The sequence below is a fragment of the Mus caroli genome, unplaced genomic scaffold, assembly GCF_978045245.1.
Source record: "Mus caroli unplaced genomic scaffold, Mus_caroli_1 scaffold_10, whole genome shotgun sequence".
NCBI classification, from domain to species: Eukaryota; Metazoa; Chordata; class Mammalia; order Rodentia; family Muridae; genus Mus; species Mus caroli.
Window position 1 is genome coordinate 24,142,840 of NW_028227265.1, and position 21,555 is coordinate 24,164,394.

Sequence of the window (21,555 nt, forward strand, 5' to 3'; positions counted from 1 at the left end):
GCGGTGGTTAACCCCGCGCGCGCGCTCGCCGCTCAGTCTTGGCTCCACCCCCTTCCTTGGCCCTACCTCCATCTGGCTCCGCCCCTCGAGCCGGGAGCGTCCAGCCCAGCCTGGCCCGGCCCTAACAGCAAAGTTTAGTCGACTTGAAGTTGCAGCATTTGCAGGGGACACAAGAGGCGTCCAGCGGTAGCCGGTGGCAGAGCCATGGCGGGCGAGGAACAGCGCGGGGATGGGGACCCAGTATCCGTGGTAACTGTGAGAGTGCAGTACCTGGAAGACACCGACCCTTTCGCTTGTGCCAACTTCCCGGAACCACGCCGGGCCCCCACCTGCAGCCTGGACGGGGCTCTGCCCCTGAGTGCGCAGATCCCTGCTCTGCACCGACTCCTGGGGGCGCCTCTTAAGGTGAGGGGCGCTGCGGAGGTTGAGGTGGGCGGTGGACAGACAGTGCTTCTAGGAGAGAGATCGTCACGGGCGGGTGCTCGCCTCCAGAAAAGTCTCCGGCCGGGGTCCTAACGTCTATGCTCCTCTCCCTACAGGGGGAGACTCAAGTTGAGGGGACAGTATAGAAGGAAAATGAGAGTTTGTGATTTGCTCCACTCGGGCTCCCCTTGAAAGTTAGGCCCTCCTGAAGAGGTGCTTGGAGTCCCCTCGCTGCCTCTTTGCCAGGGTTGCTGCTGTGGTTGTAGCGGGTTGGGGAAGTGGAGTTGGGAAGGGACAGACTTCCACCTGCTCCAGGTAGTCGGGGGCGGGGCCCCAAAGAGGGGCGGGTTTAGGGAGCAATCGTAGAGGGGATCTAGGCTACCGGCTGGGTTGGGTCCTTGGAATACAGTCTCTCCAGCGCTGGTGAAGACTAGAGTCCCAGCCAGGATGAGAGGAGTCCCTTGGAAGCGGCCGTGCGCTCATGGGAGGCTGCCCGGGTGGGAAAGCCCTTTGCGTCACCGCCCCCGTGGTCCTTTAGGCCCGCCGCTGGTGGCCTACGCCTGGAAGGGAGGGGGTGGACCAGTCTAATTTTAAACCGCTGGCCTACCCTAGTTGCCTACGTTCCTAGGCCGACTTTGCTCAGTTAGAGAGGTATTTTTCCGTATGTCCAGCAGGACCACCCCTCCCCTCCTTCTGGCCTCCCCTCCACCTCCCCGCAGGCATCCCTTTCCGGCTTGCTTTTTCCGGGCCAGGACTCCCAGAGGCATACACACTACCACCCCCCAGGGTTCCTGACCTGCGGGTTAGCTGGGAGCTGGGAGGGAGATGGGAAGGAGTTGATGGGGTGCCTCAGTTGGGCGCGGGGTTGCGTAAACATGGCCCTTAGGCCCGGGGTCTTCCCTGGAATGTGCCCTAGGCTCCAGGCTTCTAGACTGCATTCCTCGCGTTGCAGCCAGCCCTGCCTCCAAGTGCAAGCAGGAGGGGGTCGGCGAAACTTGGCCTGGGGAGTGGCCAGTGGCCAGGCAGAGCCCCAGCTCTTTAAGACCACAGCTGGAAGAATGCAGCATTCTGCCCACCTCCAGAGTTTTGGTTTTTTGTGTGTGTGTGTAGTCTGCTCTTCTACTGCTCTGTTCAGAGGGGTCTGGAGGAAGCGTGCCCAGTCTGAGGTCACCTGGCATTTAGTATACAGACTACAGAGAAAAGGGTGCAGAATTGCAACTGTTTAGACAGACCAGGGAGAAAGGGGTGTGGAACTGAGTCCACTTACCCACAATACTAATGAAAATCCGTGGCCAGGATTAAGGTGATGGCCGAGACGGTAGCACTTTGCCTAGTATGTACAAGGCCCAGGGTTCGATCCCCAATATCACAAATACATGCATGTATAAGGCTAGAGAGCAGACGATGCTTCTCTTACTCTAGACCCTTCTTCACAGTTGGGACCAGGCCTGGCATGTTCAAAAACGAGATTCAGAACCTCTTCTTCATGTAGAAAATGCATTGCATGTTTTTGACCTGTACAGCAAGGCCCCTGGGTTCAGTGTGTGTGGTGTGTGTGTGTGTGTGTGTGTGTAGAAATATGAATGGATATAAAAGTGTCTCCCCAACCAGGTGCTGTGTCCTGTTCTCTGCTCCATAACTGAGGACACTCCAAGCCCCACCCAGCTCTGTACTTCCTGATCTGACCATCTTTAGGATCTCCTACCTGCTGCAGGGAGAACTGCCCCTACCCCCACCCCTGGCTTTGGGAAGGGCATAAAGTTACCACACTGTGTAGAGCCAGAACTCTTGGAGTTGATAGCTTTGCCAGGAATGGTCAGATGCACTGTGATGTGCTTGTCCCAAATATAAACTGTGACCACAGACTCAAAATAGAATGCGGGAGGAAGAGGGACTGAGAAAAAGGGCAGGGGTAGGGACATCCGAGAACAGTGGGAGGAGGAGATCAGGGCTCCTTGCAGGAAATTTCAACAGCTGGTTCCTCTCCAGGTCTCTAAGTGGGTGCCCCAGGGGCACAGGCATGGGTTAAGTCGACCTTGCTTGCCTTCCAGAAGAGAGATGGGCTGGACACCCAGGCATCACTTGTGTAGGCTATTGGGCAAAACTAGGACGATAGGTTTCCTGTATCCACTGCTTCCTTCTCTGTGGAATTGTCTGGCAGAAGGTAGATCACAATCAAGAGACCTCTGTCCTCCCATTCTGGATTCTGTCATCCCTGCAGACCCTGCAGCCTCCCTGGGACTCCTACCCCACACCCAGTTGGACTCAAGTTTCCCCCAGGGGCTCCTTTTTAAGCCATTCAGAGCTTTGCCAGCCTGAGAAACTTTGCTCATTTCCTCCATGTCTAGGAGGAAGCTCCTGGCCACAGCCTCTGACTCATCTTCTGTCCTGGCTGGGGGTGGGGAAGCCTGGCAATACCATAGGCTAGGCCTAGTGTCCCTAGGGGAACTCCAGAGTCTTCTGGTTATGCTTGGGCTCTGTCAGCCCAAGGACTTGTCCAGCCCCAGGGGAGAATTGACCCTTTGATGTCAATACCCTAATTCCAATTTATCAGTCCTATCTTTATTTCTGGGAAGAGCCTTAGAAGTTTTTCCTGAGAGCCAAAGCCCCACTGCATCTATAATACACATTTTCCTGGGCTCTGGGAAGAGGGACTGGAATTGATTCTTTAACCTTGCTGTAAAGGCTACAGAGTCCCCTCATCTGAGTTTGCCCTTAGGTGTCCTGCTCATTACCATTGTTTCCTCCGCTGGCCGTGACTAAAAGAGGACAAAGGTGAACAACGGTGCCAGAATATGTCCCGACACCCCCCCCCCCCGCTCCCCCTTCAGTTTACCCCTCAGAGCTCTAGTGTGAACCTGACCCAAAGGGATAGATGCTAATCGGAGGAGTCCCCAAAGATGTTTGTGGTTCTGTTTGGTTTTGGCAGTGTAAAACCCAGGGCTTCCTGCAGTCTAGATAGGCACCTCGCAGCTGAGCTACAGCCCCACCCACCCTACTCCCCCACCTAGAATGTTTTCTTCCAGGCAAGTTTCATAAGTTGTCCTCAAATTCCTGTTCTTCCTACCTTGGGCTCATGAATGTTAGCTTTATAGGCATAGGCCACCATGTCTACCCCCCACTAAGGGTTAAGAGGCCTATGGGGTTTATCTGTTGGTCAATGAGCTCTTCAGTTGTCTACTACAGGAGTCTTTGGAAGAGTAGAAAATTGGAGCAGGAGCAAGAAGTGGCCGTTTCCCTGCCTGCCTGTAGTCTGCACATTCCATCAGCCAGTCCTTCTAAACTAAAGGTGTTGGGCCATAGCCAGGTGAGAGAGCCCACAGCTTAGGTCCTGGAAGTGGTAGACATGTAGTAGTAGATAGGTTTGTGTGTGTGTATGTGTGTGTGTGTATGTGTGTGTGTGTATGTGTGTGTGTGTGTGTGTGAGAGAGAGAGAGAGAGAGAGAGCGCGAGCGAGAGCGTGTGTGTAAGTGCACTTTGTGTTCTCTCACTAGAACTGGGAAGACCAGTTTGGGGTATTTGCAGAATCCAAGCAGTTTAGTAACGATATTGCAGGTCCTGGCCTTCTGTCCACTTCTCTGTCAGGGTTTTCTGGAACATGTCCAAGACCCACGCACCTAAAATACGGGCCAGTTAACCCTGGTTTCATTTGGGGCTGTGTTTGCCTGCGGCAGTTAACTTTTGTTTGGTTTTGGATTTTTTGTTTGGTTTTTATTTTTGAGACAGGATCTACCTGTGGAGGCCTAGGTGGCCTGGAACTCACAGGGACCCACCTGCTCCACTCCCTCTGCCCCCAGTGCTATTTTGTTCTTTTGAGATTGGGTCTCATCATATATCCCTGGCTGGCATGGAACTCAATATGCGTGTCATACATCAGGCTTGTGACGCTCCTTCTCTGGGTCCTGCAAGTTTAGGTGTGCACCACCAGACCTGACTGATTCACTGTATTTCTGAGCTGCTCACTTGTCAAACTCACAAACCTAAGGGAGCCTAAAGTGAGGCGTGGTGGCTTGCACCTACTACCCCAGCATTTGGATAGCTAAGTTAGGAAGCGTGCCCCACATTTAAAGCTAGTATGGATTGCAGTAAGAGACCCGATCCAGAAAGGAAGAGGGGAGGAAAGGGAACAGGAGTGGTGAGAGCAGAAAAGGAAAACTGGACATTGTAAGCCAGGCATGGTGGTATATATTATATACTATGTGTGTTATAGGGTGTGTGTATGTATGTATAGCTGTATGTCTGTGTGTATGCATGTATATGTGTGTGTGTATAGGCTGTATGTTTGTGTATGTGTGTGTGTATATACACGCAAGCTGTATGTCTCTGTGTATGTATACATATATAGGCTGTATGTCTGTGTATATGTATGTATAGGCGGTATGTGCGTGTATGTATATGTATGTATGTTTATGTATGTGTGTGTGTGTGTATGGCCTATAACACCAAACCAACACTTGGGAGGTGGAGGCAGGAAGACCTGGACTCATCTATATAGCAAGCTCTAGACTAACCTGGACTATAGGTACCTTTTTACCTTTTTTTTTTTTTTTTTTTCTTTTAAAAGGCAGTCTGTTATCTAGAACTGAAGAGGCGGATAACAAAGGCAGGTTTCTTTGCCTAAGGTACATCCTGGTCAGCTTATCTAGGTGATCACGGGGTAGCTAGAGACTCAGATAACAGGGAAGCTTGCTATTCAGAGCAAAGGGTCCTGTAGTCTGAGGTCCAATTACAAGAGTCCTTGAGCATGAATTCTACCCTCCTCTCTATCTGCCTTGTTCCCTGCCCTGTCTATTCTTTCTTAGTGATTACATTGTTAGCAAAAACAGTAGGGGGCTAGTGTTATGGCTCTGGGCAAGGATGCTACGCCTGTACTGAGTACTGAGTAAAGGAGAGGTCTTCTCTGTCCTCCTTGAGCAGCTTGGCGCACACACAGATACTCATATACACAGGAGTAAGTAAATAAATTTTTTTGTTTGTTTTTTAGAAATTTGTTTTGTTTTTGAGATGGAGTTTCTCTGTGTAATAGCTCTGGCCGTCCTGGAACTTGCTCTGTAGACCAGGCTGGCTTTGAACTCAAAGACTGGCCTGCTGCCTCTGCTTCCCAAGTGAAGGGATTAAAGGAATGCACCACCACTCCTAACAGTAAATCATTTTTTATTAGATATTTTCTTTATTTACATTTCAAATGTTATCCCCTTTCCCAGTTTCCCCTCCGAAAATCCCCTATCCTCTCCCCCTACCCCTGTTCCCCAACCCACCCACTCCCGCTTCCTGGCCCAGGCATTCCCCTATACTGGGGCATAGAACCTTCACAGGACTGAGGACCTGTCCTCCCATTGATGACCGACTAGGCCATCCTCTGCTACATATGCAGCTAGAGACACGAGTGCCTCCATGTGTTTTCTTTAATTGGTGGTTTAGTCCCAGGGAGCTCTGGGGTTACTGGTTAGTTCATATTGGTGTTTTAATTTTTTTTTTTTTAAGTAATGAGTAGATAATAAAGTAAGGATTTTGCCCAGTGATCAAGTACTTGTCAACATGAAAAAGGCTGTTTGGTTTCCACCCCTGTAAAAAATTTATTTATTTATTTATTTATTTATTAAAAACAAACAGAGGAGCCAGGAATAGAGCTGCATGCTTTTAATCCCAGCACAGAGACAGAAGGATCTCTGAATTCAAGGCTAGCCTAGTCTATGACATGAGTTTCAGAACAGTGAGTGCTACATAGTGTGCCCTGTCTCAAAACACCAAACCAAACAAACAAAAACCCAAAAAAAACAAAAAAAACAGGCTTGAGCCGTTGCCTTTACTACTCCTGCAAAGGATCCAGGTCCACATGGGTTTTGACTGCCAAAAAGCCTAAGCTGGGGGACTAAGGAGATTCATGGCTGGTGGCCAAGGTGAAGGAAGCCTGGGAAAAATGAGGGAGGGAGTACCCGAAGATGGAGGCCAGATGTGAGGAAGACAAGAGCTGGGGTTTGAGATAGAGGCCCATTATTATGCCGGCCTAGAGCAATGTCATTGGAAATTGGGTCTTGCTCAAGCCCGGCTGACCCCCCAGGGTGTGAGAAAAGAGTCCCAGAGGTTTGCCTCTCAGAAGGAAGGGGCCAGAGGGTGTGAAGGATAAGCCCCATCTTGCTGGCAGGAAGTCTGTCCTTGCTCTGGGCCTGGGCCTGGCGCCCGACCTCCTATTTCCACTCAGGACAAATAGCTGAGAGCAGAAACTGACGTGATGGTATCAGGCTGCATGCTCTCTCTAGATCTTTCCCTATGATGGACCCTTGGCAGGATTGGATGGGTGAAATGTTTGGAGAGCTTGCATCTGCATCCAGGACAAAAGCTTAAACCTGTTTAGCCGAGGATGCTGGAGTGGTGGCCACTTAGCCTTCAGGGCTGGACCCTTGGCCCGGATCTCATCTCGGAGGGAGAGGACCATTCCCAGTTTACTTAGGGTGGTGATGCATGTTCCATGGAGGAAGGAAGAACGGAACGGCGGGCCTAACATCTCCAGATGTGCTACTTTGGCCTGTGCTCAGCCATTCCTAGCCACACATCTGGGTATTCCAAGTTGTCAGGCATTTATAGCAGTTTGATACCTCCTCTTAGAACTCATGGAAGTTGTGAATCCACCTTTATTAATTAGTGAGTCTCTTCTGAGTCAAGGCTGACTTGTCTCCTTGGCTGGGCTGGAAGGAAAAGTCAGCAGAGATGTTTCCTGCTGTGTCCTGCAGACCTAAAACCAGTTTCTGGTTCATGGATGTTCTGTTGAATGAGCTAGTCTGTGTGTGATTTGGAGGCAATCCTTGGGAGAGGTATATCTAAAGTCCCCAGGTTTAACCAGTACCGGGGGCCTTGTAGCTGGGCTTCAGTGGGGTGGGCTCAGGAGCAGGCTGATGAGTCTGTGTAGGAAGAGAGACTGAGAGGAATGTTGGGTGCTGTCACTTAAGCTCGCACTGACAAGATAACCTCACCTGTGTACCTTGCTGCCTCCTCTCAGACCTGTTCCCCAGTAGACCCAGGAGATGACTCTGCTCCCTGGAAGGAAAGAGAGGTTAAGCCTGCCCAAGGCGCCCAAGGAAGGGCAGGCAGCCAGGCAGGAAGTGGGACAAACAGGCTGGAGTGTTTGTCCTGTGTCCCATGTCCCAGGCAAGGGGGTGGGGTGGGGTGGGGTGGGGGTGGGTGCGTCACCTAAGAGCCCCACAGGCTAAACTGTCAGGAAGGAGAAAGTTCAGGCTCTGAGCTAACCAGAGGCAGAAGAAGGGATAGAAGCTGTACTGGCCCCCAGCCTCTCCACCCTGGGACCAAGAAGAGCCGAAAGCCCTTGGGTGAGGTTCAAAGCTGGGCAGAGTTGAGCAAGTCATAGGAAAAATGATAGAGGTGACTTGCCTAGTAAGACAGCTACCAGAAGGTCCCCCTTTTTTCCCAGAGGCATTTTCACCCTGTGACATAGCACCTCAAGAACAGTTACTCAAGATAGTGGGCGGGCACACAGATCTTGATTAGCTCTGCATATCAGCACTGTGCTGGGGGGGGGGGGAGTGTCAGGGAGAGAGAGGCACAAGGTTACCCCTGGAGTATCTGGAAGTTACCCTTCTCTATAAACATTCTCTCTCTTTTTTTTAAGATTGATTTTTTTTTTTTTTTTTTTTTTGCTAGGAGGCAGAGGCAGGCAGACCTCTGTGAGTTCAAGGTCAGCCTGCTCCACAGATCGAGTTTCATGACAACAGGATACAGAGGATACAGAGAGAAACCTTCTCTCGATAGACAAGCAAACAAAAAAAAAAAGAAAGGTTTTTATTTTATTTTGAATGAGTAGGGGTCTTGGCTTTCCTGTCTGACTGTGTGCTACCTGTGAGCCGAGTGCCTGTGGAAGCCTGGAGCTGAAGTGACACACTATTGTAAGCTGTCATGTGAGCGCTGGGATCTGAACCCAGATCCTCCGAGAGAACAGCAGCCAGTGCTCTTAATCACTGAACCATCTCACTAGCACTTACGGTCATTTTTTTTAAAGGCCCAATATTGAGCCAGGATTACAGGGGTAAAAGAGGAGAAACAAACCAGGGATGGGGCCGGTGTCTTCTCATGTAGGGTCTGATGGCATCAGACTCAAAAATTAGCTCACCTGAAGTTCACCCAGAATGGTTGTAACTGTAGCTTACTTGGGGAAAGGACAAAAAGCTGACCAGAAGCTGCTGCGACCTGGAGGGAGTAGGGAGTCTGGATCGGCCCGACAGGAATTCCCAGCTGGCTCTGCACCTCCATAAACCGTTAATACTTTCTCTCTGAGCTTGAATGCTTTTGTGGCTGAAGCTTATCACCCCTCCAGGCTGTGAACTTCCTTGAAGGCAGCCACTTCCCTCTCTCTTCCTCTGTGGCCCTTCCTTATTTGTGGTTTGTTAATGCAAAAATAAAAAGCAAAACCAACCAACCGACCAACCCCCACCCCCCAAAAAACCCTCCAGGGCTGTAGCTCGATGGTTTAACATGTGGGCTTGATTCCTAATAGCACAGAAACAAAACAGACGGCAAAAATCTGAGCTGCAGCACCAGCCCTGATAGCTATGTCCCTTTGTTTCCAGCTGGAGGACTGTGCATTGCAAGTGTCTCCCTCCGGATACTACCTGGACCCGGAGCTGTCCCTAGAAGAACAGCGGGAGATGCTGGAGGGCTTCTATGAAGAGATCAGGTCAGAGTTGAAAGGGTGAGGGAGGCCAGGGAACCCTTCCCATTTGAGGAGGTCTGGCCAGAGCCTCCAACCCCGGGCCCCACTGGGGCCCAGCTCAGGTATCAGCAGCTGAGATACTCTGTGTACAGCCTGGGCTGTAGGCCAGTGCAGAGAACAATGCCGGGGGCTGGTACCCACAATTATGTGGAAATGGGGGTGCTCTCATACCTCAGTACCTGTGTTTATAAAATCTCTCCTGTTCGGCTAACCCTTGGACCCCCAGATTAGTAGTTGGGAGGGAAGGAGCGGGCCAGGGTTCACATGTAGATGTCTTTAGATGGCTCTGCTTTGAGGCTGGGGATTCTGCAGAATCTGCTGGGAGCCACTAACATGGCTACTTGCTTTTAGCAAAGGGCGGAAGCCCACGTTAATCCTGCGGACCCAGCTCTCCGTGAGGGTCAATGCTATCTTGGGTAAGTATGTGTGTGTCATCTCCTGCCGTCTTGTCCCCTTCTTTTCTCACACAGCCTAGTGGGCCTTAGCTTCTTTCGGACCTGTGCTGGGCTATGAACTGGGTGGGTTGGAGATCTGGTGTGTCCTCCTCTCTCCCTTTCCTGTCCTTTCCTTCTGGGCCAGGATCCATGCCACAGCTGGACTGCAGTCATGGTGACAGGGGAGGGTGCCCAGAGTCAGAGTACAAGGCAGGCTTGAGGATACTAGAAGCTTCGGTTATGCTAGTGGAAGAAGACGGTGTCTGTGTTCCCCCACTTATCCCTTGTAGAAAAGCTGTATGGCTCCAGTGGCCCCGAGCTCCGCCGATCTCTCTTCTCATTAAAGCAGATATTCCAGGTAAGATCCAGAGGTGGGCTGAGGGTTGGCGTCCCGCCCAGTCCCCCTTAAACTTGCCCATGGTGCCCACAGGAAGACAAGGACCTGGTGCCCGAATTTGTGCACTCGGAGGGTCTGAGTTGCCTGATCCGCGTGGGTGCTGCTGCAGACCACAACTACCAGAGCTACATCCTTCGAGGTCAGCGCCATACTTTCCCCCTTGGTCTTCGGTCCCATGCCTCCCCTCCCCACCCTGACCTCTTCCCATTTTCTGTCTCTAGCCCTGGGCCAACTGATGCTGTTTGTGGATGGGATGCTGGGGGTGGTGGCCCACAGCGAGACCGTGCAGTGGCTGTATACCCTGTGTGCTAGCCTGGTAAGTGGCTTTACCCAGACATATGTACCCTTTCCCCTTTGGGTCCCACTGAGCCTCAATTTCCTCTTCTGCAAAGTGGTTGGAGTAAGCCTGAGGTTCCTAGAAAACTAAGCTGCACCTCCAAGCCCAGGTCCCAACTAGGGTCTTCCTACATCCAGCCCCAGGAGCCCTTCCCCCTCCTCCAGGAACTAACAGTCTGATCCAAGCCCCACTCATGTGAATTGGCTTCTCCCCCAGTCCCGCTTGGTGGTAAAGACAGCCCTGAAGCTGCTGCTGGTGTTTGTGGAGTATTCCGAGAACAACGCGCCGCTGTTCATCCAGGCAGTCAACGCTGTAGCCAGCGCCACCGGTCAGAGCCTCTCTTTCCCTTTCTCCATCTCTCAGCCCTCTCTCCTACTGCTCCGGGCCCCCCACCCCCACTACCGTGGTTACTCCTCCCCTTTCTGTGCCGCAGGTACTCTTCCCTGGGCCAACTTGGTGTCCATCCTGGAGGAGAAGAATGGAGCTGATGCAGAGCTGTTGGTGTACACTGTCACTCTCATTAACAAGGTATGGAACCGAGACTAGGTGCCAACTGTGGACCCTTGACCCACGATCCCCCACATCAACCTCAGCCTTGGCTTCCTGCATCCACCTTCCAGACGCTGGCGGCACTCCCAGACCAGGACTCCTTCTATGATGTGACAGATGCTCTGGAGCAGCAGGGCATGGAAGCGCTGGTCCAACGTTTCTTGGGCACCGCTGGCACTGATGTTGACCTGCGAACCCAGCTAACGCTCTATGAGGTGTGCCGGGGGAGGGGTGCAGCTCCCAAGTACCTATCCCATTTATTGGGCCTCAGCTGCTCGCTCACATGTCCTGACCACCTCCGATAGAGCGCCCTTCGGTTAGAGGATGGAGATATGGAAGAGGCTGCAGCCGCCGCTGCTGCAGGTGGTCGGCGAGAGCGGCGGAAGCCATCCTCGGAGGAGGGTAAAAGGAGCCGAAGATCACTAGAAGGTGGAGGCTGCCCTGTGCGTGCCCCAGAACCTGGGTAAGTACATGCCTGGGTCTGTGTGAAGTGGGGAATCTGCCAGGCGTGGCGCCACTGTTAACAGGCCCCGCCTCTAGCTCTACAGGCTCCGCCTCACCAGTAGGCTCCACCCCCTCCACTGGCTCCGCCCCGCCTACAAATTCAGCCTTCAGCTCTACTGGCCCAGCCTCTGGCCTTCTTAGAACCTCAGTGAACCTCTTTCCTACCATTTCCGTGGGGCCGTCAGTGGACAGTTCCTGTGAGAGAAGCGTCTACAAGTAAGTGGGGAGGCCAAGCCCCATCCCCAAGTCCTGTCTCCCACTGTCCCTCCACTCTACGCGCCTCCACTGGCTCTCGGCCTCCTCTGCCCAAAACGCCTTGCTCTCTCTCTCTTTTCAGACTTCACCAAACTGCTCCCGTTTGGTAAGTGACTGCTGGAGGGTGAGGACTGGTCCTAATGGGGCCTCCTCCTCCCGTGGCTTCTCTTTATTTCTTTCCAGTGTTCCACCTCACCTGCCTTGGCCTCTTGTCATGTCTCCCTCTTCACTCTCTCTCCTTCCGTTTCTGTCCTTCCTTTTGTGCGCCGTCGTCTTTGTGATCCCTGCACCCTGTCCAGCTTCCGGTCTGTTTCCCCCATGTCCCAACCACCCCTAGTCCTCTCTCCTTACCACTGTGGATGGCAAGGCACTGTGACACTCCTGTCCAGCTCTGTACGGGTAGAACAAGCGGGCCTTGGAATGGAGCTGGCACCATAGTTACCACGTCTTCCTCTCATCCCCCTACCCAGCTGCCCTGAGAGTCCACCTGTCCCCCAGTCCCTTCCTGGGCAGGCCAGGCTAGAGTAAGTATAGAGGCCAGTCTGCCAAGCCTGCCATGTGCTTAGGGCTTCAGCCTTGCTTGCCCAGCAGCAGCTGATGTAGCCACCCGAGGAGGATTCTCGGGAACTCATTCTTCTAGACTTATTCCTTAGTAACCCAAAGGCTTAACCTCTGAGCACCGTTTCCTGGGATCATCGTGATCCCTAAGCTTCAACAGTGATAGCTGAGTATCTTAGACCAGAGATGTGGATGCGGACAGAGAGCTTGTGAATGAATTTGGAGACGTATTTACAGTGAGGTGTGTGTGTGTGTGTGTGTGGGGTGGGTACAGGAACTTCAAGCTGGAGGAAAGTCAGGAAGTAACAGGTATGGTGGCAGCACACACCTTGTAATTCTAGCACTTGGGGGTGGAGACAGAGCATCAAGAGGCAGGCGGATTTCTGAGTTCGAGGTCAGCCTGGTCTACAGAGTGAGTTCCAGGGCAGCCAGGGTTACACAGAGAAACCCTGTCTTGAAAAACCAAAAAAAAAAAAAAAAAAAAAAAAAAGAGAGAGTTCAAGGTCATCTTCAGCTACATAGTGATTTTGGAATAGTCTGACCTACCTGAGATTTTGTCTCAAAAAAAAAAGGGGGGAGGTTGAGGAGAAGAGAGGAAAGGAAGGGAAGACACAAATAGGTGGCATTCATATTTCAACACATATTGAGTGCACACTGTTAACAGGGCCTTTTCTCCACTGTAACTCCCAAAAGCAGACAGGCCTGTAAGAAGTCTGTTGTGCCTGTTGGGACAACTATCTTCTTCCCTAACTCTAAGGATCTTATTTAGAATCGGGACAATGAACATAGATTCCTTAACAAGGTTTCAAGTTAGATGTCAAGTAGAACTTCTGTACTTTGACCAAGAACACCGAGTTGGTTGTAACTCCTGGGATGTGGGGTTGGTGGGTTAGCAGAGGTATACCTAGTGCATGGACTGTTCCACGTGCCTGTGTGTGCTTGCAACTGAGGGCAGTGCCCAGTGGCTCAGCTAGGCATGTGTGCCACCCTGGGCTGGATGTGGGTCAGACACCACCGCTGACATGCCTCTCTCTTCAGAGCCCGGTTCCTGGAGAATGTGGCGGCAGCAGAGACGGAGAAGCAGGCTGCTCTGGCCCAAGGCCGAGCGGAGACGCTGGCTGGAGCCACGGTGGACGACACTGATGGATCATCAGGTGAGTGATGCTCAGGCAGAATCCAGCCGCTAAAGAAACCAACCCTGGGGACCGGAGAGAGGGCTCAGTCGGCAGCTGAGAGAGGACCTGCATTGGGTTCCCAACACTCACATGGAAGTTCACAAGGGCCTAATAACTCTAGTTTGGGGAAATCCCAGGCTGCCTTCTTAATAATTGTTTCTGTTTTTCAAGAGTGGGTTTCTCTGTGTAGCCCTGGCTGTCCTGGTCTTCACTCTGTAGACCAGGCTGACCTCAAACTCAGAGACCTGCCTGCCTCTGCTTCCCAATTGCAGAGATTAAAGGTGTTTATAACCACCACCAATTGATAAATTTTTATTAAAATATAATTATATCATTTTCTCCTTCTCTTTTCTCCTTTCACCCTCTCCCATGTATCCCTAATCTGACTTTTTCAAACTCATAGACAGGCCCCCCCCTCCTTTGTAAAATTTTATAGCTTATTACCTCTATGGGTTCCAGGCATGCACCAGTTCACAGACATACATAAAGGCAAAACACTCATATACATAAAATTAGTTTGTTTTTTGAGATAAGATTTCTCTGTGTAGCTTTTGCTGTCCTGGAACTTGCTCTGTAAACAAGGCTGGTCTCGAACTCATAGAGATCTGCCTGCCTGCAGACTAAAGGTGTGTGCCACCACCAGCCGGCACATTAAATGTTTCTTAAGATACTAAAAACAAACCAGCAAACCTCCTTTCATTTGTGTATCCATGGGGAAGGGGCCTTAGTGCTCTGAGACTGGAGTTCTGGGTGCTTGGTTATAGCCACCCAGGAGTAGAGCTGGGAGCTGAACTCAGGGTCTTAACTGCTGAACCAATCCGTCTTGTCTCGTCTCTCACCGACGTGTTGCTTTAGTGCCCCACAGAGGGCCTGTGGCTGACAGTCACTTATCTTTTCCTAGGCACAAGGGAACTGTGGGACTCCCCAGAGCCAGCCTCTGCACCCAGGACACCCCAGAGCCCTGTTTCCCGAATCCTGCTGCGCACCCAGCGGAGTCTTGAGCCAGAGCCCAAGAAGCCAGTGTCACCACCAAGCCCTAAGGCTGAGCCTATCCAGGAGCCTCCCACCTGTGTCCCCAAGCTCTGCATTGGGGACTTGGACTTCTCAGATCTAGGGGAGGATGAAGACCAGGATACACTGAATGTGGAATCTGTGGAGGCTGGAAAAACATCTCCCTTCCTGTCATCTCTATCGCCCTCACTCTCTGGGGCTCCCCCTCCTCCGCCCCCACCTCCTCCACCCATCACAGGCTCCTGCCCTCCACCTCCGCCCCCACCTCCCCCACCCATCATAGGTTCCTGCCCACCACCTCCACCCCTGGCTGCGCCTTTTACCCACTCAGCACTTGACGGCCCAAGGCACCCTACCAAAAGGAAGACAGTAAAACTTTTCTGGCGGGAACTAAAGCTGGCCGGGGGCCCTGGGTGCTCTAGAAGCCGCTTTGGGCCTTGTCCTACCCTCTGGGCCTCGCTGGAACCCGTCTCGGTGGACACAGCCCGCCTGGAACACCTATTTGAGTCCAGAGCCAAGGATGTGCTACCCACCAAGGTAAATGGGCTTGATGGGCAGGAACTGGGAGTTGAGGGGGCTGAGTTATTAGAGCTAATGCTTCCTTCCCTACATGGGAAGGAAAGGAAACTCATTTAAGGCTCTCTCTGAGTAAGCAGAACCCTCATTAGAATTATTAGTCCAACAAAGTTAGTTCCAGGACAGCCAGGGCTATACAGAGAAACCCTGTCTCGAAAAAAACAAAAAAAAAAAAAAAAGAATTATTAGTCCATTCCCAGGCTGTGTGTCTCTTATCTCCAGTCATGGGTTCATTAGGCCATTCAGAGAACTTAAGTGCCCTTTTTTTATTCCCCCCAGACAAGGTTTCTATGTGTGGCCTTGTTTGTCTGGAATTTGCTCTTTAGACCAGGCTGGCCTTAGACTCACAGATATCCTCCTGAGTGCTGGAGTTAAAGGTGTATGCCACCATGCTAGCTTAAGGTGCTACCCCAGCTAGTTCCCCCCCACCCCTTTTGTAAAGATTTAGTTATTAATTTTATGTATCAGACATACCAGAAGAGGGCATCAGATCCCATTCCAGATGATTGTATCTACCATGTGGTTGCTGGGAAATGAACTCGGGACCTTTGGAAGAGCAGTCAGTGGTCTTAACCTCTGAGCAATCCTTCCAGCTCCTCTTCCCCTTCTTTTGGTTTTTCAAGACAGGATTTCTCTGTATAGCCCTGGTTGGCCTCGAACTCAGAAATCCACCTGCCTCTGTCTCCCAAGTGCTGGGATTAAAGGCCACCACTGCCCGGCTCCCTCTTCCCCTTCTTAAAATGCCATTCTCCCAACCTTGCAGAAGGCTGGTGAGGGCCGCCGGACAATGACTGTAGTGCTGGACCCCAAGCGCAGCAATGCCATCAACATTGGCCTAACCACTCTGCCACCCGTGCACGTCATCAAGGCTGCCCTGCTCAACTTCGATGAGTTTGCTGTCAGCAAGGATGGCATTGAGGTGGGGCTACCCTAAGGATAAGGAGGGAAATACTGGCTCTTCCCTTTGGTCAGTAGAGCTTCCAGTCCTTCCAGTGGTGGGCACAGGCCTGCCATTTCTGTAGAGCATTCTCCCAAACTCAGGGCTCCTCTAGAAGGCCTAGGGCGGGGTAAGAAGACAAGGTCTTAGGCCTCAGGTCAGTACTGAGGGCCTCTGTGGGGTGGTGGCTGCATTTTCAGAAACTGCTGACAATGATGCCCACGGAGGAAGAGCGGCAGAAGATTGAGGAAGCCCAGCTGGCCAACCCCGATGTACCCCTCGGCCCAGCTGAGAATTTCCTGATGACTCTTGCTTCCATTGGAGGCCTGGCTGCGCGCCTACAACTCTGGGCTTTCAAGCTGGACTATGAAAGCATGGAGCGGGTATGTGGGTCATGGAGTGGGATGGGGTGGTAAGAACAGGTGAGTTATGACTATGTGGCCTGATGGCTCCTCGTCCCTCACACCAGGAAATTGCAGAGCCACTGTTTGATCTGAAAGTGGGCATGGAACAGCTGGTGCACAATGCCACCTTCCGCTGCATTCTGGCTACCCTTTTGGCTGTGGGCAACTTCCTCAATGGTTCCCAGGTAAGTGAGAGAGCACTTGGGGACTGGAGGTCCAGGCTCTGGATCCAGCTAGGACCAGACTGAGACGGGGTCCTTTCAGAGCAGTGGCTTTGAGCTGAGCTACCTGGAGAAGGTGTCAGAAGTGAAGGACACAGTGCGCCGGCAGTCATTACTCTATCATCTCTGCTCCCTGGTGCTCCAGACCCGACCTGATTCCTCTGACCTCTACTCAGAAATTCCTGCCCTCACCCGCTGTGCCAAGGTTAGTACCAGGCAGTGATTCCACTAAGACTGGTTGACATACAACAGGGCATTGCTTCTTGGGGGTGACCCCTTCTCCTCCCACCTCACTGGGCTGCTGCACCAGTTTCCTCAGGATGTGGGTATGTGTGCTGTATCCTCTGCCAGTGGGCTTTAATAGCTTAACCACAGCCATTCAGTTCTTTGGGCCTATTTACTTGCCACTTCTTCCAAGTAACCTTTTCTGGTTTTGCTTGAAGCAATTGGACTGGTATGTCATTGTACTAAACTCTACGGTTTTTGGTTTGTTTGGTGATGCAGGGGCCTCAATCCAGGGTCTTATACAATAAACGCAAACGTTCTACACCACCGAGCTATACCACTGCCCACATTTTGCTTTCTGAGACAGGATCTAAGTTGCCCAGGCATACAATGAACAAACACTGTCGCCCAAACTATCCAGCCTGGACCGGGGCACAGCTGCCACATGGCCTCTTATCGTCACAGGCCAGGCATGGCAGTGCTAACATGAGGCATTCAGGCCTCAAGCAGTGACATATGTACCCTCTTGCTTTTCAGGTGGACTTTGAGCAGCTGACTGAGAACCTAGGGCAGCTGGAGTGCCGGAGCCAGGCTGCCGAGGACAGCCTCCGGAGCTTGGCTAAGCACGAGCTCTCCCCAGCTCTGCGTGCTCGACTCACCCACTTCCTGGCCCAGTGTACCCGCCGGGTAGCCATGTTAAGAGTAGTGCATCGCCGAGTCTGCAACAGGTGGGGCCAGGAGCCAGAGGGAGGTAGGACTGCCACCACCATCCCTTAAACACCAGGAAGACTCACGATCCAGTCTCCCACTCCTTCCAACCTGCCTAGGTTCCATGCCTTCCTGCTCTACCTGGGCTATACCCCACAGGCAGCGAGGGATGTACGCATAATGCAGTTCTGCCACACGCTGAGAGAGTTTGCCCTTGAGTATCGGACTTGTCGGGAACGGGTACTGCAGCAGCAGCAGAAGCGGGCTACATACCGTGAGCGCAACAAGACCCGTGGTCGCATGATTACCGAGGTGAGTGCCCACCCCCTTCCAGGGCTTGCCTGCCACCTCATGGTTCCCTCCCTTTGCTCTTAACCACCCTTCTTCCCCTGTCTAGACAGAGAAGTTCTCAGGTGTGGCTGGGGAGGCCCCCAATAACCTGTCTGTCCCAGTGGCTGTGGGCAGCGGGCCAGGTCGGGGTGATACTGACAATCATGCCAGCATGAAGAGCCTGCTTACCAGCAGGCCGGAAGATGCCACACACAGCCGACGCAGCAGAGGTAGGGCTCACAGCTGCTGCTAGGGGAATGTGTTCTAAAGCCACCTTTGCCTGATTTCTCTCTGCTGTCTCCCTCAGGTATGGTCCAGAGCAGTTCCCCCGTCTCACACACAGCAGTGGGGCCCTCCGCTGCATCCCCTGAGGAGACTGCAGTCTCCGGCTCACCCACCGACACGTCAGATGAGATAATGGACCTGCTGGTGCAGTCAGTAACCAAGAGCGGTCCTAGAGCCTTAGCTGCTCGGGAGAGGAAGCGCTCTCGTGGCAACCGAAAGTCTTGTGAGCATCCCCTTACAAAGCCGTGGGATGCTCCCCGTATCTCCCCTTGCCCTGGCTCCCACCCCTGTAACCCTGCTCTGTCCCTGCAGTGAGACGGACATTGAAGAGTGGACTTGGAGATGACCTGGTGCAGGCACTGGGACTAAGCAAAGCTCCTGGTCTAGAGGTGTGAGGTGCTACCACGCCTGGACATGACAGCGACAGCACAAGAGACGGAGTGCGGAGAGGGCCTGGAACAGAAACCTGGTTTCAGAAGCTTATACCCAGAAACCAGTATTGTGAACAGTATTAGGGGTGTGTGTGTGTGTGTGTGTGTGTGTGTGTGTGTATGTGTATACACGTACATGTATTTTGCATGTGTGAGTTCCTTATTTGGAACAAAATAAAGTTTACCTAGCTAATTTAAGAGCCTTTCTCTTCTTTAAAGATCTCTGCCTAGCTGAGCCAAGACAAGAGCAACCTTAGACTAAAATTCTTTCTGCTTCGTGCATCATCATCCACACAGCCGTTAGCCACATTCGAAACTATTTATTTAGTGATCCTATAATCCAGGCTGCTTTGGCCTTTAAACTAGGCCCTCACTGCTCCAGGCATGGGGCCACGCAGCATAACAGAGCCAACCAGCACCCAGCAGCCTACAGCCTCAGTTAAGGATGCTATAACCTTTTCATCTGCCGCCGCTCCTGTCGGCGTTGTCGTTTCTCATTGAGCTCTGGTGCAGGGGCTCCACTGTCTGCTGTGAACCAGGGGCCCAGCACGTTTACCCACAAGAGGTAAAGGGCCCGGCCTGGAGCCTAGGAGAGAAAAGACCATGTGAGGCTACTTGCAAAGACTGGCGAGCAATGGGGAGGCCCAGCACTCTAGCCCACGTACCAGAAGCCAGAAGGACCAGATGTAGAGGGAGAAGCAGCTGAGCACCTGAACAATGGCTGTCAGTAGGATCACATCCTTAAGGTGCCTGTGGGATAAAGGGACGGCTGCCAAGGATGGTATGTTGGCCCTAAGGCCTGCCCCTTCCACACTGTTTAGTTGTGAGTCTTGGGCTGTGTGGGCCCCAGCGCCCCAGCCCTGGGGCCGCTCACCTGAGCTGGCGATGGGGGACACTCACTCTGCCATGCCCTGCTCCATGTTGAGGTCCATGCCACCATCCATCAAGGACCCATCCTCAGAGAAGGATGCCCGAGCCATCGAGCTCATAGAGTGGTAGCTGGCCCCGTACACAGCCAAGCTAAAGCCCAGGGCCATCTGTAGGACAAGAGTGACAATGTCACAGGCTGGCCACTGACCCTCCGCACATGTGCATGTGCACACTCCTTTCCCAGGATACTTACCCAGGCCCAGAATGAGGCAGAGGAATAGAAGAAGACCAAGGTCACAAGGCAGTAGATAGCCTGCAAGCACACACATACACGATCAGGTTGGGGCTGAAGGCCAGCCCCCCACCCCCCAAATTATGGGCTTTCCTCAACTCTGATGGAGAACTGGGCCAGACTAGGAGGAAGAAATCTGGTGGTGGAAGGCCTCTGCTTCTGAGTCAGATAATGCTTAAACTCTTATCTGTCCAGGAAGAGAAGCCTTAGTATAACATGTATAAGCTTGGTATGGCCTCAGTATAACAAATCTCAGCTGGGGCATTTATTTATTTATTTATTTATTGTTGTTTTGCTTTGTTTCCTCTTCATTTCTTCATGTTTTGCTTCTACGTCTAGTTCATATTTCTTCTGTGCCTGGCTACTTTTTTTTTAATGGTTTAAAATTAAAATACATTTTACGTGTATGAGTGGTTTTGCCTGCAATGTATCTATGTGCACCATGTGTCTGACCCTGTGCCTGGTACCATAGAGGTCACAAGAGGGCATTGGATCCACTCAATGAGAAGGTTTCGAGCTACCATGTGGGTGCCGGGAGTGGAACCAAGGTCCTCTAAGAGCAACAAGTGCTCTGACCACTCAGTCCCTGGATACTTTGGGGGGAGGAGGGCAGTGTTTGCTGGCGATGTTGGCAGAACCTAGCCAAGGGCTCCACCACGGAGCTACACCTGCTCTCATTCTCTCGAATGAGACTTCAGTCTTTCTGTGTGGCTCTGGTTACCACTCAACACTCTGACCTCAGTCTTCCAAATAGCTAGAAATACAGTTATATGCCACTATGGCCAGCTTCACTTATTAACCCCATCACCCCTTTTTATTTTTATTTAAAAAAAAAATTTTTTTGAGATAGGATTTCTTTGTTACTCAAAGCTAACTTCAAACCGCCCATTTTTCTGCCTGAGCCTCCCTGGTGCAGGGATTACAGGCTGGTGTCTGCCTGGCTTCATTTCTTTACAACGTTCTCTTTTGGAGCCTTGGCTGTCATTTGCCACTCCTAATCAGATCGGAATGAGAAGGCAGAGAAAGCACAAGGCAGACAACTTACGTTGGCTCCCAGTATGATCCTTAGGTAGAACTTGAGAGTTTCTTTGTTCTCTTCAAATATCTGCTTCTTCCCTCTGGTACCCACTTTGCCTTTGGGCTGCGGAGGGATGGTGAGATGTTGCCAGAGCTGTTTTGCCTCAGTCCTCCTCACTCCCTGTACCAACCTGGCTACCTACAGAGCTTTATCTGCCCCGCAGCCAAGTCCTTAGCGTGCTTTGTCAACCCTAGCAATCCCTGAGATACCGACCACTCCTCTAGTCCATCTTTCTAATATAGTTAGGACACCGACTTTACTGCACCCCCAGTTGTGATCGCCTAATGCTCACCCAAAACAATTCAAATTACGTTAGTATCTTCTTTGGCTTTCCTCGTAAGGTTCAGCTTTGGGTTGAGATCCTCTCCGGGAGAACTCCAGCGGAATTTAATGGCGTCCCTCTGGAGTAGTAGTTTAGATCTGGAACTGGCAACTACCCTCGCCCGCGCCCGCGCCCGCGCCCGCCCTAGCCTCCAACACTACTAGTTCTGGTGTAGTCCTGCACGGCCACTCTCCCCGCATCCCGTTCGCTCTAGCACAGTCCATTGGGTGGCGCCCCTCTCTGGCCCAGTGCCTTATGCCTTCGTGCCCTTCTGTTTTTAATTTCCCAACATCGGGAAAGCTTTGCCGGTGCGGACCCCGCCTTGTCCCTTACCGCCATGGTGCGCAGCAGACACCCAGCCACTGAAACAAGCGCGAGTAACTGGAACTGCAGTCAGTAGACACCACATCGGCAGCACATGCACTTCCGGTAAAGAGCGCAATCGTCCGCTCCTGGGCGGAAGTGGATTCCATTTCCTTCCGAAGCCCCGCCCCCTGAGTCGGTGGGACTA

General features: G+C 52.1%; 2 protein-coding genes across 4 annotated transcripts; one reads left to right on the plus strand and one right to left on the minus strand.

The window, feature by feature from the left end:
• Nucleotides 1–122: 122 nt before the first annotated feature.
• On the plus strand, nt 123–18,680 carry Fhod1 (formin homology 2 domain containing 1). Of its 2 annotated transcripts, XM_021170646.3 has the most exons (22): nt 123–405; nt 9,003–9,109; nt 9,497–9,561; nt 9,870–9,937; nt 10,010–10,115; nt 10,198–10,292; nt 10,530–10,641; nt 10,747–10,841; nt 10,934–11,077; nt 11,168–11,325; nt 11,403–11,582; nt 13,218–13,333; nt 14,256–14,902; nt 15,705–15,860; nt 16,079–16,261; nt 16,348–16,467; nt 16,547–16,708; nt 17,266–17,456; nt 17,556–17,748; nt 17,834–17,996; nt 18,074–18,274; nt 18,364–18,680. In XM_021170646.3, exons 1-22 carry the CDS (start codon nt 205–207, stop codon nt 18,444–18,446), a joined length of 3,546 nt encoding a protein of 1,181 aa, XP_021026305.1. In that variant the 5' UTR covers nt 123–204; the 3' UTR covers nt 18,447–18,680. The 2 variants fall into 2 exon arrangements, with proteins under 2 accessions (XP_021026305.1, XP_029336763.1); XM_029480903.2 differs by lacking the exons at nt 17,834–17,996; nt 18,074–18,274; nt 18,364–18,680 and having other exon boundaries at nt 17,596–17,742.
• Nucleotides 18,681–18,787: 107 nt separating this feature from the next.
• Nucleotides 18,788–21,489, minus strand: Tmem208 (transmembrane protein 208). Of its 2 annotated transcripts, none has more exons than XM_021170647.3 (6): nt 21,378–21,489; nt 20,690–20,785; nt 19,606–19,665; nt 19,383–19,519; nt 19,148–19,232; nt 18,788–19,068 (listed from the first exon to the last, which is right to left on the minus strand). In XM_021170647.3, exons 1-6 carry the CDS (start codon nt 21,381–21,383, stop codon nt 18,931–18,933), a joined length of 522 nt encoding a protein of 173 aa, XP_021026306.1. In that variant the 5' UTR covers nt 21,384–21,489; the 3' UTR covers nt 18,788–18,930. The 2 variants fall into 2 exon arrangements, 1 of the variants encoding a protein (XP_021026306.1); XR_015048607.1 differs by having other exon boundaries at nt 19,029–19,068; nt 19,357–19,519.
• Between the last annotated feature and the right edge of the window lie 66 nt (nt 21,490–21,555).